The sequence below is a fragment of the Nannobrachium achirus genome (assembly GCF_963921795.1).
Source record: "Nannobrachium achirus genome assembly, chromosome: 16".
Classification (NCBI taxonomy): Eukaryota; Metazoa; Chordata; class Actinopteri; order Myctophiformes; family Myctophidae; genus Nannobrachium; species Nannobrachium achirus.
The window spans coordinates 18,696,814-18,716,715 of NC_137823.1; the positions used below are offsets into that span (position 1 = coordinate 18,696,814).

Sequence of the window (19,902 nt, forward strand, 5' to 3'; positions counted from 1 at the left end):
AGCCCAGGGCTTGCTCTAATGATTTAGCTAGGGCACCCGAGTCGGCGACCTTCAGGGTCGCCACAGCGACCAAATCAAGTTGGGCTCCCATCGACTTTCTATACAGGAGGAAAATACACAGGAAAAAAATTGCTTTCAGTACGATGTGAGGGGTCTAACTAGGGGTTTGTCATGATTCTGAATCCATTGCAAGCATTTGTTTTGCACAAAAAACATTCCTTGGGCTAAAAATGGTCCCACAAAATGCCCACAAAACTGTGAAAAGTGATGACTCATCACTAAACCATCGTTTTGTTAGGCCATTTTTAGCCCAAGGAAGGTTTTTTGTGCAAAACCAAATGCTTGCAATTGTTTCAGAATCATGACAACCCCCTAGTTAGACCCTTCACATCCTACTTAAAGCAGATTTTTTTTCGCAGTATTTTCCTCCATAAAAGTCAATAGGAGCCCAACTTGATTTGGCCGCTGTGGTGACCCCGAAGGTTGCAAACTTAGCTAGCTAAATGATTAGAGCAAGCCCTGGGCTACATCTGTGCAAAATTTGACGCTTTTAGACTGATTTGCACAAAATGAGCATTTTCTCCCCTTAAGGCCCCGCACTAGTAGGCAAGTGCTACAGTAAGTGCTATGGGCTAAGGTGGAGTCTGAAAAGGTGACCACCAGTCCATGATTTCACATTTTCTCCCGATCTTTGTTGTCAATTGCTGGTTTCCCACAATACAATGCTTAGCTCCACGCATCCGTGTCCTCTCATGATTCCTGGGGTTCGTCCACAGAAGCTTCCTGGTATTGGAGGAACCTGATGAGAGTTCCAGGAAGAGGTAAGGTCTCCATATCTCTGAGGCGTTGGATTCCAACCTGCTGTCTGATCTTCAGACGACACAGCTGCATGAGTCTCCACGGTGGTACTGGAACACACAACATTCTGCACTTACATTGATTGATTGATTGAAGAATTTATTAGAAGTTTGCAATAGAAAAAAGTACAGTTTCATGACAGTACAAATCACTGGTACAAGGTCAACTAAAAGGAGATCCTAGAAAGCAGAGGCTTATTTCCACAGGAACCACACTTTAAGTATCTCATATAACATTGAAAGACAGACGGATAGAACATACTTTATCTAGGATAATATCAGTTTCAAAAGCATAACATCAAATACAAAGGCAGAAAAAAAAGAAAAAAAAGGGGGGGGGGGGGGAGCATGGGGGCTTAGTCTATTTACAAGTCACGGGTAGCAGCTGTCTGAAGGTGACTTTTCATACCAATTTTGAAGGAGGCTAGGGATTTGCTCTCCTTTAAGGCTTGTGGAAGGGCGTTCCACATGTTGATGGTATAGCAGGAGAACGAGTTAGCGCCTTGTTTAGTGTTAAATCTACGTATACACACAGTATAGAGCAGTGGTTCTCAACCTGTGGGTCGGGACCCCCAGGGGGGTCCCCAAATATTTTTGGGGGGTCCCCAGATGATTAACTTAATGTGCAACATTGTTTTCTCACTCAACAGTACCAAACAAACCAACATAACGTTTAAGTGATAGAGGGTATCTGCACATTTCAGTGACAATTTAATGACTTTTTAATACCTCTGAAATCAAATATTACAGAGAGAATTTGTGAAAATAGCAGATCTAAATGCTCACAAGTTGAATATGATTATTTTAGGGTTCGTGGCCTGGAAAGGTTGACAGCCACTGGTATAGAGTATAGATAGAATAAAGCAGAGGCTACCAGCCCTGGTCATCCAGATCTCTTAGTTTCTTATTCTGATGGAAGCTCTATTACTGCTGGTTTTATATTGAACAGGACCTCTAGTACTGCTGGTTTTATATTGAACAGGACCTCTAGTGCTGCTGGTTTTATATTGAACAGGACCTCTAGTACTGCTGGTTTTATATTGAACAGGACCTCTAGTACTTTGTTTTATACTCTACCAGGACTCTAGTACTGATGGTTTTATATCCTAGTACTGCTGGTTTAATATCCTACCAGATCCAGGACCTCTAGTACTGCTGGTATCCTACCAGATCCAGGACCTCTAGTACTGCTGGTTTTATATCCTACCAGATCCAGGACCTCTAGTACTGCTGGTTTTATATCCTACCAGATCCAGGACCTCTAGTACTGCTGGTTTTATATCCTACCAGGTCCGGGGACCTCTAGTACAGCTAGTTTTCTTACCTGTCTTCTCTTTAATGCTCTGCCAACCAGGGTAGCTGTCCAGTTGTTCTTGAAGCCTGGAGCACAATGTCACATGACCTACATAGTCCAATAGAACGTCAATAATGGGCCCTGCCCACTGGCTGATGCTGTCCAAGGAGATCATCTCACAGAACTGAAAGTTCACAAGCAAACAACATTGTTATACAATACCAGGACCTCCCGGAAAGGAAAATCTCCAGGTAAGGACGTCTGCCTTCACATGTGTTTCCAATTAAAATGTGCTGCCGTGTCAATAAAACATGTCAATGTACCGGAACAGGAAATGGGTATGCCACCTTCTAAAAAAAACATTGGACTACAATTATGCACATGGCCTATGGTAAGACATAGGCCAAACGCACGGTTACACCCCGCCACTCCGACATGTCTCCTTTCCGACATGTCTCCATTCCGACACTAACCCTATCTCTAACCCTAAGCTTAACCTCTATGGAAGTGTCGCCACTCCGACAATAAGAAGTCAATTTCAGAGTGGCGACATGTCAGAATGGAGAGCGACACCCCAAACGCACGCACATACACACACCTGGTAGCAATGGTCGCGCGTGTCGTCGGACAGGACTCTCTCCAAGCGGGTGCTCCTGATTGGTGGATGAGGCCCGTTGCCGTGGTCACAGGCGAAACAGGACTGGGCGTCACAGCCGTTGTCCAACAACAGCTTGAGCATTCGGAGATGCTTCATGCTGAAGAGGATGGAGGCTGGGAAGCTGGTGTGGTGGAAGGGGATGTAGGCGTTGATGTTGGCCCTGTGTTCCAACAGGAGCTTGACTGTCTGCATGCAGCCCTGCCTCACGGCCACCAGCAGAGGGGGGAAGAGGTCCAGGTTGGGGTCGGCTCCTGCCTCCAGCAGCATGGATGTGGCCTCCTTGTTGCCCTTGATGACAGAGAAGTAGAGCGCCGTGCTGCGATGGTCCTCGTACAGCTTGGACCTCTCCTCCGACAGCTGGGCGTTGGGGTCAAACCCGGCCGAGATCAGGAGCTCCAGAACGTCGTCGTGGTCGTGTTCTGCCGCCAGGTGGAGAGGACTGATCCCAGTTCGACGGACCCTCGCTTTACTGGTGGCTGGGATTAGCATGGTCACCATGCTGGAAATTAATCACCAGAATGAGAATATGAACTAGAACTGCACTCTGTCGAGGTGACAACTTGCGCCTTGTAGGCCAGTCAATCTACAAAAAAGGGCCTGACCCTAAAGAAATTGCAATAGTAATCATTCAGGGTTTTTTATGATCCTTAGGGCCACTTAAAGATTTTTTGGGGGTCTTTTTTCCTGTATAGTAAGTGAAGGGACCCAAACGTGAACCCCCTGAATTCACCTTGATCCACTGAGAATATAATGGGAAACGTTTAACATGTTTTTTGGATGACCCTAAAGCCCTTTGCACACAGGACAGTTGCGTTTTATTCGTTTGCTGCATGAATAAAACGCATTGGATTTGGTGTGCAATGCTGTGCGGAATCGGCGCTGCGGATCCCAAAAGTAGTCATAAAAGGAGTGAATCGAACTGGGTTCGATCGAGAAAGAACGCACGGCCGCAGCCACTCGTCGCACGGCTCATTCGGATCCGGTGTGCATGAGGTCGTAGAGAATCATTGTTTTCTTTAAAAAAAATGAAATTGTCCGTTTTATCTGTGCGGATAAACGCAAAGGCAAAGGGCTTAAGGATCATAAAAAACCTTTGACCATTACCATTGCAATTTCTTTTGGGTCAAACCTCAGATTGACTAACCTATTGTGCACAAGTAGGGCAAGTATGGCCTACTTGTGAGCCAGCAGAGCGCGCCATGAGGTGCACTCACCACTGGCATCACCACTGGCATCCCCAGGAATGCTGGTCCCTCATTGGCTGTTAATGAGGACGTTGCCAGAAATGCTGGTCCCTGATTGGGCTACAGGCTTACACACGTGCAGGACACCGACATATACTGTACATACATACCTGTACATATGCAGCCGAACGCAGTATTTGCGCACTCTGCTGGCGCAAGTAATAATAGTGTTGTGTGGGGGGAGAGTGTTTTCTGCTGGTGTTTCAGTCCGAGCGTATCAAAGGGTGCGTTGGGAAATGCGCACCGGTTCTGGTTAAGGTTAGTTTTACTGAGGTTAGGGTTAGGGTTAGGGTTGGGTTTAGGCATAGTTTTACTGAGGTTAGGGTTAGGATTAGGGTTAGGTTTAGGCACTCACAAGACTGAGCACACACCCGGTGCGCATTTCCGAACGCACCCTTTGATACGCTCGGACTGAAACACCAGCAGAAAACACTCTCCCGTTGTGTGGGGGCAGTATGTCAGTATACGTACATAGCACTTCCTTTCTGGGCAGCAATATGAAGTGGCAACAGGCCTCTCTTTCCTGGTATGTTAGCATCTGCATCCAGGGACAGAAGAAACACTACGACGTCCTCATGGTCGTTCTTTGCTGCTTCATAAAGGGCTGTCGACCCATCAGTCGCTTGGCTGTTTATGTCTGCACCTGCAGGCGTGTGCACACATAGACATCAAAGGGGGCTAGGAGCCCCTGCCCTTTTATCCGTCTGTAGAAAGTGCTGAATCACAAGTTAACATGTCCAGGTAAGCTTTCTGATTTGCTGAGCCGTTCCCTGGTCGTTAGTGGTTGGTCTAAGCATGTATATTTTGTAGATTATGCTTAACCTCATTGGCCGCTGCTGTTCATTGGAGCAATACACCATCGCAATATGTGGTTCTAAACTGGCCCGTGTGGAACCGGTTATAATAAATAAATACAAATAATAACATTGGAAATAAATATAATAATAATTGTGTTCTTCTGGTGGGTTCCGGTTGGTGTCGCATTGTTTTTATTCCCCACATAATGCAAATTAATTAGTTTAATCTCGCTATTCGTGCCACAAGTTAGAATAAAAGATGGACAAGCCTGTTATCGAGCATAGCGGCCCATGACGTCATGTTTAAACAATCAAGACAAGAGGCAATTAAGAATTATTACAGTACTATGCATAATATAATGCCATTTTACACTTATTTCACATTAATTAATTTTAATGATATTTATTGATATTATTTTTAACTTTTGTCAATTGTCATCTTCATAGATGGTGGTCAGACACAGTCACAACAACTGGCCAATAAAAAAGTTCTGTTCAGAATTTGTCATCTCACGTCTTTCCACAAAATATAAAAAGAACCGCTCAGTAGTGGGCTCGATAAAAGGCCGGCTCAATAAGCAGGATCGATAAGGTGCTCATTATCGACAATAATATAAGAATTAACAGGCCGAGTCCTAGAGAAGTCATCTACCTACCGTGTTTGAGAAGGAATTGCATTGCTTCAAACTTTCCACTGCACTGCGCAGCGGTGCACAGAGGAGTCATGCCGTAGATGTTGCCTGCATTGACTTTGGCTCCGGCTTTGACCAGCATCTGACAGATCTCCACGTTGTTCTGTATGACAGCTTCGTGCAGCGCTGTCCATCCCCGGATGGACGGGGTGTTGACTGCTGCACCGTGGTTCAACAGCTCTGCAACCAGTTCTGCATTGCTCCTCTCGCATGCTGGAGAGAACAGACGCCGTAAATTTCCCCATTGTTTTGTTTGATTGGTCTGGCAGCAATCAATCAAAAGATCCAAACAAATCAGACAATCAAAAGAAGCTATGGGACAATAATAACACTGATAATTCCTGCATGATCAATGTCTACCTTTATACAGAGGAGACTCTCGATCTTCATTCACAAGTTCAGTATTAGCTCCTCTCTCCAACAGCAGACGGACACAGCCTGCATGCTTTCTGCAGACCGCCAACATCAACGCTGTCTCTTGCTTCGCAGTTTTCTGGTTCACCACACCAGGCTGGGCTGGAATAAACAAGACACACTAAACTAGACAGAGAGAGGATCCAATAATTCCCAGAAGAACTGTTTCTCTTGTCACAGTGTTCTTCAGCAGGAGTGTTTTTGTTACCTGTCAGCAGCACTCTGAGACAGGCCTCCTGGCTGTAGGAGGCAGCCTGGTGGATTGGCATCCAGCCAGGTTTACTGGACACCAGGTTGCATCCTGGGAGGTTAACCAGCTTTCTGACTCTGTTAGCGTCACCAGTCTTTATCGCTTCAAGTAGAGGATCCTCCTCCCTAGAAAACAATACTAAACTAGAAATGTGCGCTCCTTTGGAGAGCATATCTCCACCAGGCAGGGTTGCTTAACCAAGGCTCAGGCTGTCTAAGTAATGGTTGGCGGCCGGAAAACCGTGGGTGTGAAAGCACTTTTGGAGGTGCAGTCTATAGTTGCGATTTCAACTTGGAGTTGAGTTAATGTGTTCATGATAATGTATGTACACAGATTTTGAAAACAATCACACGCAAACTGTATGGCATAGGCCTACTAAACCCTGTTTGATAGTCATTGTCACTTTGTCACTTTACTTTTGGATCTGTGTTGTTTAGAGGCTCCTCATTGTGTTATTCATATTTGTGGTAGTCATTCAGAATACAATCAGAATGATAGAACATACCGGTACATACATATCAAAAATGTGTGTGTGTGTGTGTGTGTGTGTGTGTGTGTGTGTGTGTGTGTGTGTGTGTGTGTGTGTGTGTGTGTGTTCATTCTTTGAGAATTTCTTCTTAAAATTCTAAAATTGGCAGCACCCAAAAGTGTGCTCTTGAGTGTGTGTAGATTCTGTTCTGTTCTGTTCTGTATTGCTGAAAGATTAACATCCTCCATCATATAAGTATAAAGGCCCATTCCCACTGGGCCAGATAACAGATATCTGGAGATATTTCTCCAGATATTTTTCCATTCAATGTGGATGGTAGATACAGATAAAAAAAATATATACCACAGATATTTGCCACAGATACTTTTATCTGTGGCAAACATTTTTTTTATCTGTATCTACCATCCACTTTGCATGGAGAAATATCTGGAGAAATATCTCCAGATATCTGTTATCTGGCCCAGTGGGAATGGGCCTTAATAATTACACAACACTATAGACACTGTGCAATACAAAAGCACCATTACAAAGACCTGGGTAGCCTGGCAGAGATTAGTGCTCTACATGCCATGTTGACGTTTATTGATTTGTCATTGATTTGTTCTGTGTAACAGGTGTGTCTGTTTCAACTCACTCTTTTTCTTCTGGTTCGACACGTACAATGTTTCCAGCAGCGTTGCGATACGCCACCATGCGTTTTCCATAACCCGTTGTGAAGTGACTCACCCAGCCCCTGTCAAATGAACAAGGAGTTAAGGGTTGTCCATGCTGTCTCTAGAACAAGTATTAGTTTGGTTACCTATGGCTACTATAAAAACTGGTCAAACATTGGCCAAATTCAGAGAGAGAGGCAAAACATTTATAAATTAAATTAGCCAATTTAGAAGCTCACAAACTCAAATGTGAGTTGTTGTGAGTTTGTAGATCTGCTATGTTCACGATATTTCTCTAAGAAACTGAGTCAAACTAAATGTAATGCATTAGCTCCTACAATTTCAAGTGCTTGTCAGGGTGGGGGGTCCCCAGTTCAAATATGAGGTTTTTGGGGGATTTCTAGGGCAGTATAAACTTTCTATATCACTATGACGATTCTAAGAAGTTAAGCTAGCATTTTACCAGTTAGACTTTAACATTTGTATTGTTTGTACAGCTTCTTCATGTAGGCTATAATCACATCTTTCGACTGACACCTGGAGAGAAATTTGAAATGAATAGAAGTGTTTATTAATTTATCTGACACCTACCCATCTGGAGGCTTTGAAGTTGGAGGATTTGGGGAACTGTAGTCAGTGGCAACACTTTGGTTGCCTTGTTGAGCGTTGGTGCTGTGAAGGTATTGGGAGACTTCTGCAGTGGATGTGCATGGAGTTGGTCTGGTGTCTGTGGATGGAGTTTTATTGTGGTCTTCACTGAGGCTGCGTTCGATAGCTATCTGGATCAGCTCCTCATCAGACAGGTTGGTGTAGACAGAATAGTCCTCAAACCCCAACGATGGACCAGAGGCTCCTGGCAAAGAAATCCCAGCTGTCTCCATGAGGATGCTGATACAGGGAGAATAACAAGACAACACAGAAATAGTGTTAATAATAATCAGATTCCTGACATTCATTGTGGGTGGTTGGTAATGAATACGGTATAGGCATATTGGTATTGAAAATATAGGAAGGGGCCTTAGGGCCATAAAGGTTTGGCATAACCCAAAGTCTGCAAACACTTTGAGTGAACACAGTATGGACTAGTTTTAGAAAGATATTTTTTTTCTTTTATATAACGAATGACCCAAAATGTTTTAAATGTTGGACTACCTACAGTACCAAGTCAAGTAAAGTGAGCTTGTAGATATGGTATTCTCAAATGTGGGTTAAAGTGATAAAACAGATTTTTATGCTATACAAACTCATTTTGCTGGGGACCCCCTGCTGGAACCCTCTCAAGGACCCACTTTGTAAAAGTGGTGTGCAGAAATGAAAACAACTTTAAAGGAAAACTGACCAACCACAGCATTCATTTTGAGTAACCGTACTAACCACATATTAAGGTTAAGTAACCATAGCATTCATAACTATTGACAGTATTAATGCTTTAAGTTATAAACTCTTACGTGTATACTGAAGGTAGTGGTTAATCTCTCCTCTTCTCTGGCAGACCTGCAGACGGTCTCTGTTTATGTGTGACTTTATTCTTAGACGGTCATGTGACCTTCACAGGCACATGAGCTATGTTTGGTCCTCCCCACCGCACATGTCTGAAAGCAGGGCAGTAATGTCATGCTGTGCCCCTTCAGTTTGGCCTTATGCCCTTCAGTGATACTGCCCCCACCCGCACTGACCCATATACTGGATATAGGGGTCACAATGATCTCAATAACACAATACACTGGAAGGGGAGGCCACTGTGTCACACTGTAGGACAATGGTTTTAAAACCTTTTTGTGCCAAGGCCCATGGACCCTCATCTGAACATGTTTTGTGACTGGGGCCCCCAGAAGAGAATTATGTAAAAAAAAAAGAAAAAAAAAAGAAAAAAAATATATATATATATATTTTTTTCCCCCCCAAAAACTATCAAAAATATCACATCTACAAGCTTGCAGCGCAGCACTAAGTGACATGCTGTGAGCTTGTATATCTGATATTAGCCAACTTATATAGATGAAGTGGTTCAAATGATTTTTGTGATACTTTTCTACAAATTCTGTAGGACATTGGTTCTCAAAGTGGGGTCCGAGGACCCCACTTTGGTTCCATTTGTACACCCTCAGAGTTAAAGACATTTCTCCCCTATAACATAACCGTCAGGTATTATGATTAAACTTGGAGAAGGAGATCGTTTTAAAATTGTGTTAAAATTGTGTTTTTATGTGGCCACACGCACTTGCTCATTATACTTGGTTGTCAGGTGGGTCGTGACCCAGCTGTTAGCCGCACGCACCCACAGTGCTGTTGAATGGTAAAAACGGGAGGGGATGATATTATGATGTCATTATATCAGTGTATTTCAATTGGGAATTTTGACTCAGAGGCTTTCAGAACATACTCCTCAATGGCATTGGCATGGAATGTGTAGCAATAGGCTTATGGGCTCCACTTTATGCTATGATGGCTGCTGGGGACACTGGACTACAGGGGCATTTCTGCCAAATAGACCACATGCCATGGATCAATATGGGATCAATATACCGGTAAGTAGAAAATGAGCCTATAGATGTAATTTAGTTCAGAGTTTTCCTGTAATGGGTATCAAACCAAATTCACCAGAACACAGGTTGTTGTTTTACGTCGATGCATGTCCATGCACCTGAGAGGGGTGACACTGCTCAAAAGATACAGGACAGCGTCTACACGCTTGACCGGACTAATACAACATAGGCGTGTAGCTAAATAAATAGGCATGCATGTTGTTGAAGCTGCTTTCTACCCTCGTCTGATATCTGGACAAGTTAGCAGAATGAGGCAAACCTTTACAGCAATGTACACAGCAGGAATCAGACCATATACCGATGGCAACACAGGAGCAAGCAAGACAGAACATCATGATATGAACTTAAAATGAGTGTGAGCAATTAGTCCAGTTTTATAGGAAGTTATGTGCCGTTATTAAATATTGACCAAGGGACTGCTTCTGCGTCCGAATGCGGCTCAAAGAAGGGACTTCAGCCAATCACATGCTGGAAGGGTGTGGTTTGGAATAATGCGGTTGCCTTTTGCTATCATGCAGTCGGGACAGGTGTGTAACCCATAGAGTTATAAGGTGTAACCAGGTCTGAGAGATGGAATGGAATGTGGGAGTGGCCGATGTGGAGACACTGTAGAGAGACAGCTCATGACAGTATTCAGTATTCACCAGTTACAGTTTAATCAATTTGTACGTTCTTCACGCCAGCTCACTCGGGCTCCTGTTGTTCCGAGTCAGAGTTTGTTGTGTACAACAATAAACCATGAGGATTTATTTACACATGTATCTGCTACTTATATGGAGCAGCTGTTTGACCACATCTGTGGCAACTGTAACAGGTAAGGCACTAAGTTATACTTACTTATAGATATTTATTTTATGCAACACAATTATATAAAGGTTATTACAGTTACGGACTGGGGACTGCTAAAGTTTAGTATACTATAGGAGATGAATACAGGGTAACCAGAACCAAACTATTCATTTGAAGGAATTATTGTAGTATTGTTTGTGTGGGATAATGTGGGACGGTCAGGTGGGTTGGTTAGCAACTTAGACTGCTTAAGTTTCTATGCTTTGAGGTCATTTGATACTGCCTATCGTTTTGTTGGTAACCTGCTGTAGCCTAGGGGATATTTTAACAGGCTTAAAAACATCTTGCAGGAAAAGAGACAATGAGAGAGGGCGGATTCACACTGCAATCTGTTTTATTGTCTCCACCAGCCGAAGTCATGGGGGAGAGTATGTTTTCCCCTTCGTCCGTCCGTGTGTCCGTCCGTGCGTGCGTGCGTGCGTCCGTCCGTGTGTCCTCGCAGTTTGAGCAGCTAATCTCAGTCGCCGTTGGCCCGGTCGCTGCCAAAATGAGCACACACATTCCCTGGATGCCAATCTAGAACCTCTGCCCTAAATTTTTCAAATGGGCCTTTTCTAGCGCCACCTAGTGGCCGATGTTCGCAAAACACATTTCTGTGCACTACTCTTACAGATTTTGTCGAAAAATCCTACAAATCGGTAGGCAGTATCTCGATAGTCATGTGATCGACACGGATCTGTTCGATTTTGCATATTCCATCCTGATTGGCTAAGATTGGCTTCCAAAGTTTGTAGGATTGAGCAGTTTTTAACAAAATGCCTCAAAACCCAAACGCAAATTGCAATTATCATGAAATCGCGCACACACGTTCCCACTAGGTCGAGGAAGAAATGCCACTTCAAATTTTTGAAATCAGCCTCATGGTGGCGCTATAACAGGCCGATTTGTGGTTTTACCTTTAACTCTACCGATCAGTTTCAAACTTTGTAAGCGTGCTCCCTAGAGGCCAAGGAAAAACCCTTTCCCTGCATTTTTCACATCAGCCTTTTATAGCGCCACCAGGAGGCCGACTTATGTAAGACACAATTTTTCCTATTATTCCGTGAGATTTTATCCGAAAATCATGCAAACAGTGTTGCAGTGGTCTCAAACCTTTTCTGAGCACCCCCCCCGAAGTTCACACCTCGACAACTGTTTAACAAAGAAACAAGCCCAGTGCATATCAATAGACCTGTATAGTAGGTGTCGAGCGTCGTTCGCTGATCTACAAGCTCACAATGCCTCGCATCCGCGACGCGTTGTGAGCTTGTAGATCTGCTATTTTTCTGGCGCAGAAACTTGCAGAATGATGAGCGAGTCACTGTGTCAGACGTCCAGCGCAGCGCACGTTATTATTTTTATTCTTTAAAATAATCAACGTAGCCTACAATTGAAACGCTTTCACAAGCCACAGTGTGGCTTAATATTCACATTAAGAGTAACAAGCACGTCAAGCAGGCACAGCAGTGCACACCGATAACACCGTTAAAACAAATAAAACTTCTCCGCTGTTCAACTCTGCCCCGTCGGCAAGCAGCGCGCAGTAGAAATGAGACATTCGCGAACGATTCGGCTCTCTTGAACGGCTCTTTTAAATGAACGATGGGATCCAGTCCGCAGTCGCGGGACACAGAGCAATGAGTCAGTGTCGAGAACGGTATCAGAAAAAACAGATGGGGGAGGCACAGCTGATCTCATGGCCATGTCGACAACTGTTACCTAGTGTTTATTTGTGGCGACGCCTGACTCGTCGACTTTATATGAGGTCACGTTCAACATCAATTCCGTTTTTGTGGACGGTATCTTCACATTGCAGAGCACCGTTCTCGAGGACGCATCATGCAGCCTCGAGACTACCTCCGGAGGTGGTCTCGAGGTTGGTAGCGTTGATCCGTTTCTGAGGAAAACCACAGGCTTCACACTGTCAAAACATCTGCCAAGTAGCCTCGAGAACGTTCCCGAGACCGCAGTGTGAATCCGCCCAGAGATTTACAATGGAAAGCGAATTATTAAGAAGATACCCAACCCTATAATTTATTCACATGCTGCTAGAGCAATGCTGTATATGTCCAGTGTGGTCCAGTCTAGCTTGCTCACTAACACCTGCACATTGATTATTACTGGAGCTTGCCAGTCTCAATGTGGGACAGGGTCTCAATTTGTGGGCTGGGACGCATGAAAAGTCATGGAAATGTGGGACTGTCCCACGCAAAGGGGGACATCTTATCACCCTAGATGAATATGAGTTTATTATAAATCATGTGTTTTTTGCTATTGTAAGGTTATTATTATAAATCATGTGTTTGTAATTAACACTGATATATTGTAGCCTACTAATTCTAGTTACTGACATTTTTCCACGTAATTTTGAGGTAGTGTAAGTGTTATTGGTTTATTCATTATGACATTTTAGCTTTGATACATTATTATGACCGATGACCGATTAATCCGAGGCTATAGTCTTATGTAAAACACAGAAGGCGATGGTTTTACACTGTATCTAAACAGACCAAAATGTAACAGTACTAGAGGTTCGCGGCGCTACGCGCCGCTCACATCTACGCGCCGCTCACATCTACGCCCCCTCGCCTCGTTGTTAACGTGAAAAGCTCATATGGCTAAAAAAAAAGTGTTTTGAAAAAAAAAAGTTTTTTGAAAAAAACATTTTTTTTGAAAAAAAAAAGTTTTTTGAAAAAAAAAAAACTTAAAAAAAATGAAAAAAAAACATTTTTTTTGGGGGGGGGGAACTATTGTGGCGGAACTATTGTGCCACAGCACGTTTCCGGTCTGACATATTTGACGGCCGGACGCACTTCCGGTGAAGAACTCCGCGAATTAAAAAGAGTAACGTTACGTTGCTGTAATGGGATGTACATACATGAAGATTATGTTAATGTGATCGGGACTCGTGCCTAAGTGATGGAATGTACTGGAATGTGGACAGTAGTGCTATTGACTATGCAAATGTGAGTACATCATTTGTTTAGCTAACTGTTAGCCTGGTGTTGACTCTACGTCAGCACGTATGGCGCTGGTGTGACGTGAGGACGTCGGCACGTGTGCCACATGATCAGTCCTAGCCAATTGGACTGCTTTGGGTCGTCAATCGGTAGAATGCACCGCTCTGTAGAATGCACCGCTTGCACCGCTCTGTAGAATGCACCGCTCTGTCAGTTCTAGAATGTAATATAGGATAAAGTCCAGGACCAGGGGTCATCAACATGTCCGCGTGGACAAACATGGAGACAAAAATGTTGTCTATAGTACATTTTCCATTGGTGATCTTGGCCAGTGCCTTTTCAAGATCACCTTTCTAGACATGAACCACAAAGTGCTGCATGAGACAAAAATGAATAAAAATCTCAAAGAGAAACAAAGAGACATAAGATGATCTATCATAATTACAACAAGAAATAACCATGCATACAAGCAAAACTAAAATAACAAGCGAAAAGCAAAAAAAGAACAAAAAGTTTAGGAGCTCGGACAGAGAAGGCCTGATTACCCTTTGTAACAAGATTCGCCGTACAGACTTTTAGGAGCCCCTCAGGTCACGAGGAGGGTCATACGCGGGCAAGAGCTTAATGATGTAGGCAAGGGCAAGACCTCTTTGAGCCTTAAATGAAATAAAACATTTTGATGACTCATCACTTTTCACCGTTTTGTGGGGCTGAAATCTAGCCTAAGGAATATTTTTCAAGCAAAACAAAGGCTTGCAATGGATTCAGAATCATGAAGAACCCCTAGTTTGATCCCTCACATGCTACTTAAAGCAAATTTATTTTTGTACTCTTTTGCTGTATAGTGACGTCGATGGGACTTTTTTTTTCCGCAATGTTTCTGGCAGAGCAGGCCTCTCATTCTCTGTACCTTATTGGCCAAAGTAATAGAAAAAACAAAAATAAAAAGTATGTTATGACTTCACAGGTCCTCTCAAATTTTGGCTCCCCGGCTATGTCTACCCCTGATAACACTCAAAAATCATGATCCATGATCCACAGACCTCCTCACCTCTGCATTAAACTATTGTGACACTGCATTCCTTTCAATCCTGCCACACCCTTCATTAAGTCTTTTTATTGTCTCATTGTTGGCACACCGTAGACTTCCTCATCAACAAAGCCAACAGCACCTGTTCACCTTCATGGAAGTTAACTATTAAACTATGCTACATTGACAAACTAGTTTGACTGGTAGAACTGAATCTCCTTGTGTCCTCAAGTAACCCTGTCCTCTGAAAAGCCATCTGTCTATACAGATGTGCCATTTCAAACCTTCTCCAATCCTGCCATTGACAGTAGATTTTCAGGGGATTGGCAGAAGATTGAGCTTGTAGATCAGCTATTTTTGCTATTGTTATGTCCTTCTCTGACTTTGAAGTGTACATCTACCTATGAAGGAGGATTTAGCTTTTCAATGGGAATGGAGTGGTTTCGTGCCATTTGCAAGTTTCTGCAAAAATACACATTCTCCATAAAAATTTAAATGGAAAAATAGGTAAAGACACTTGGGGAAAAATTGCATTTGCAGGAAATGTTCAGAAAAAGAGCAATAAATACTGATAAGACCCAATATTGATTTATTGAAATCTCAAACATGGAATATACTTGGATCACAATGCCATATTTAATGCCTGTCTCAGGACTGCCCCCTAGCTGCCAGTATACAGAGGATGGCTTCTAAACCTAACCTCAAAATGTATAATCCTAACCCCTAAACCTACCCAATAAATGGTTAGTCCTAAACTCTAAATTTGACCTCTAAATGGTTAATCCTTACCCCAATCTGAATCTTTTCCTAACTGTAGCCTAAATCAAAATCCTAGATCAAAATTCCTTTTGAACCATAAAACAACAATTTCCTTATACAGTAGCTTCATGTGCCTGCTGTGCACACATAGGTGGGAGCGTGTTGCTGTTACTACATGTCATCTTTTCGACACCAAACTCTAACCCTCACCCTAACCCTAACCTCCATGGAGTGAGTCGCTAACCCTCCGGTCGAATGATGGTCGTTCGAAAGAGCGCGATTTTCCCCACATAGATGAGAGAGCATAGTTGATCACAGTCCATAATGCTCTTCTGTATTTTGCATTGGAACATTTACGTAATACGGGAGCTTTCAGTTTGGTAGTTTAGCTACCTGCAGCAAATGCTTGCTTTTGATTGATGTCTTTGAACAAAGGATTCTAAATGAGTGTTTTTTTAAGTTCCAATTCAAAATTTTAGCAATTGTTTAACAGTAAATAATAATAGGTTCACAGGATTTTCTTTCTTTCTTTCTTTCTTTCTTTCTTTCTTTCTTTCTTTCTTTCTTTCTGTCTAAATAACATACATCTTCATAACGTATAATAATACAGCATACACTAAGGAAGTTATGTTTTGCTTTTAACAGAATATCAACTGATAGGGTCTCCTCGGCCTGTGATAGCCAGAGTGGGAGATGATGTCATCCTTCCTTGTCACATTGAACCACCTGTCCAACTAGAGGATGAGACGGTGTTGTGGATTTTGTGGTGGAGAGCTGACCTGCATGGAACTGTGCACTTTATCCAAGAAGGACGTGTGATTCCTGAGAATCTGCACCCATTGTACAAAGGCAGGACATCCCTGAATTATAATATGGTGCTTTCACCTGGTAACATCTCACTGACGCTGTCCAGGGTGCAGCTCTCAGATGAGGGGACGTACAATTGTTCTGTTACGCTCTACATGAGTAGTAAGCTCCATCACCTGATTAGTGAGATCCGTCTCCATGTTGGTAAGATTTACTGTTCAAATGTACAAAATAGTTTTGTATTAACCCTGACTTTTCTGTTTAACATCAGGGTTATAATCGTCAAATCAGTCAGTAGAAAGTATACCGGTGTACATTTTTAGATTTTTTTTCTTTTTATCTCAATCCTTCTCCTGAACATCCCTGTATGCATTTCATGCATGCATTCAGTTATGTCTGTTATGTGAATAAAATGAAGCAACATTTACATACAGAAGTCATCTATTTGTGTTCCTGAAATTGATACTGGCCCAATATTGAATGTATTGAAATCGCAAACGTGGAATATACTTGGATCATGATGCCATATTTAATGTCTCAGGACTGACCCCTAACTGCCAGTATACAGAGGATGGTTTCACAGTGTCCAGGTTTTCTAAAGTAAAGCTAACCAGTAACCACTTTAACCCTGCCATATACATTTTGGGCATGGCCATTATAGGCTAAAAAGAAAACAAGCGGATGTGTTGTCAGCTTGTAGATAGGCTTTCCTCCCCAAATAAAACATATTTGTCTCGTTTTAAAATGAAGTAGAAACGGATTTCAGCGCTCAACCAATCAGAATCAAGCATTCAACCAAGCCAATAACTGATAATATATATTTGTTTTTTCAGGGGCTGCGCCCCGGCCTGAGATCTCTTTGACTGGAATTAAAGGTGATCTCATATCTTGGAGATGTGATTCTGGGTGCTGGTATCCACAGCCTAGGATGTCTTGGCTGAACGCTGATGGAAACCACATCACTGCTGAACCCCCAGTGATAAAGAAACCTTCTCAACACTGTTATGTTGTCCAGAGGACTGTGACGGTGGCACGAACAGAGGACGTGACCTGCAGAGTTCGCCTACCACACATCAACCACACTGTTGACATACGCACTGTCAAACCAAGTAATGAACATCACTCTCTAATGTCACTCTAACACAGGGGTGGGCAACTTTGATGATGGCGAGGGCCACTATATTTCCACCTTCACTCCAGAGGGCCACATTGCATATTGCTACATCCTACTTTGTCATTCTAGTATCTCATACAAAAGAAGCAAAAATAGCAGATCAAGCTCGATGCATTTTGAGCTTGTAGATCGGCTATTTTTGCTTCTTTTGAATTGGAATCCTGATTTTTTAGTTTTTTTTTTGTTTTTGAATTGGAATCCTGAAATGTAATATTTTTTATCTAATTTCAAATGCATTTAGTTATATACTCATGTTAAGTTTATGAACCTAAATACAAATACATTGGACATAAAAAATACATTTGAATACTACTATACTAGTCATTAAGCTACTAATATAGACTGATGGAATTAAAGCAGGTCATGTTTGGTATTTTAACAGCTGAAATCAATAATATATCAGTATTCCGGTATTAACCTGCGGGGCGCATTAAGTGAAGGTGGGGGCCACATGTGGCCCCCGGGCCGCCAGTTACCCATGTATGCTCTAACACCTTGTCATATTGGTTTATTTATTACCTAAGTGTAACAAAATCAAGAACGACACTTTCCCTTACTTTCTTTATGGGGGGGGGGGGGGGGGGGGGTCCTCCTGGGGCACATGTTACTGTTCGATAGATAGGTTTATTATGTAGGTAATGATTATAGCAATGGAGGCGGCTGAGTCTCTGAGAAATTCGGGGGAATTTTGTCATGGCCAGTGGCATTAGTCATGTTTCCATAAACTTATTCGAATATAGGAAGCAAATTATCAGAAATGCGCATTAAGACAAGGCGAATTTAGCCTGTTTCCATTAAACTGATGAAATGCGATTCTTGGGAGATCCTGCCTGGGTCCGTCTGACCGACGTTGTGTAAATACTTCCCGTGGGCTTGCACACAGTGCACAGTGCTGGGATGGGGCTTTTTTCAGACTGAATCCGAGGTGTGAGCACTGCTGTGACTCGCGGCACACTCATCCTGCAGCGTCGCGGATGCGAGGTGCTGTGAGCTTGTAGATCATCAACTTTTGGCATGCCACACGGTGTGATGATGAAGGGTTAGCCAGGATTTACTTGGATGATATGACGGACAAGGCCAGTAAAGTCTGTCATACAACAGCACCGTAAAATATATATCCAATAAAGGTACAGTAGTAGGGAACAAGGCACTAACAAGTTGGTAGCTCCCTTAAGCCAAATCGATATCATGCAAGTTCAATGCATTTTCATTCAAAACTTATTCGCTTTGTGTTTCCATTGCACTAATGCGCATTACGTTTTTTCGATAAAGCCTCAAAATCCACCTCCTCCAAGCGCATAAAGGTTTTTGCGGATATTGAAAGTTTAGTGTTTTCATAAAAAGATTTATCCGCAAAAGCCTTAATGAGCATTAAGAGGCTTTATGGAAACGCCACTATTGTCTTGATGTAGGGCGCTCAAGGCATAGTTAATAAGTTAATATGTTGAATTTGGACATATAAAACCCCCAATGCTTAGTAGCCTAAACTTGACCATGTAGTCATTATTGCTGGCTTTCGGAGATTGGCTAATTGAAGGGCCACCCCCTGTTATTCATGTATTTAAACCATTTTGTAGACGCTCCTTGCTATGACCTGACGAAGATGTATTGACATCGAAACGTCACTCTTGCCTGCACCCTGTAACAAATAAAGGCTTTAAAAATCTGTATTCAGTAAAAAAAAATCTGTACGCTCCTTCCACTTAGCCTAAACTTGTCCATTCTGCACCAAATATCTTTGCCAAAAATAGATCTACAAGCTCATTGTGAGCTACATGTGTATATGTGTCTTCCTCTGTTTACATCCGCATGGTGCTTAGCAGCAGTGTGTTAAAGTTAAACCCCACAGTAATAATTTTAAGATCTGAGTATTTGACCAGACTATAATACAACAGAACTTCATAATCTGCTTCTATAAAATGAAGCATAGATTGACGAACACATACAGTAAAGAAGGCAGTTGAGAACAAGGAAACACCCTTTTACCACCCCAAAAATGAGTGCGTGCTGAACGTGCAATGTTTCCCACTAGTCCATAGGCTAGGCGAGATGTCGGTACCATTAAGAATAAAAGGCAAAACAAGAGCAGATGATGATGATGAGAGTGGTGATGACCCGCCCGCCTCACCGCCCAAGTCTCAAATCTTGACCCGCGCATCATTAATGTCTATTAAACATCTAATCAACGTCTAGTCTAAGCTTAGACTAATTTTAGTCAAATTTTAGACGTGTGCTTTTTTGTATTCTTTTTTTTTTATTCCTTACACCGACTTTTTTCAATGTTTAGGACAGGGGTAGACGGATGCAAGGTCAGGGGGTTTCCGCTTTCACAACATTTCACAATTTTTTTTGCAATTGCTATGCTATTGCTATTTAAGCCATTTTGCGGTCAAAAGTGTTTTCTTTTTCCCTGATTTTGTTATTACTGTAGTTGTCATTGTACACACAT

The 19,902-nt window shown here is 42.6% G+C and overlaps 1 protein-coding gene across 1 annotated transcript; it reads right to left on the minus strand.

The window, feature by feature from the left end:
* Positions 1 to 750: 750 nt before the first annotated feature.
* Positions 751 to 19,264, minus strand: asb2a.1 (ankyrin repeat and SOCS box containing 2a, tandem duplicate 1; the record flags this gene model as incomplete). Its single annotated transcript, XM_080744758.1, has 9 exons — positions 751 to 908; positions 2,182 to 2,335; positions 2,750 to 3,308; positions 4,525 to 4,696; positions 5,507 to 5,755; positions 5,903 to 6,058; positions 6,165 to 6,283; positions 7,941 to 8,237; positions 19,257 to 19,264. The coding sequence occupies 9 exons, from the start codon at positions 19,262 to 19,264 to the stop codon at positions 751 to 753; spliced, it is 1,872 nt and encodes a 623-aa protein (XP_080600884.1).
* Between the last annotated feature and the right edge of the window lie 638 nt (positions 19,265 to 19,902).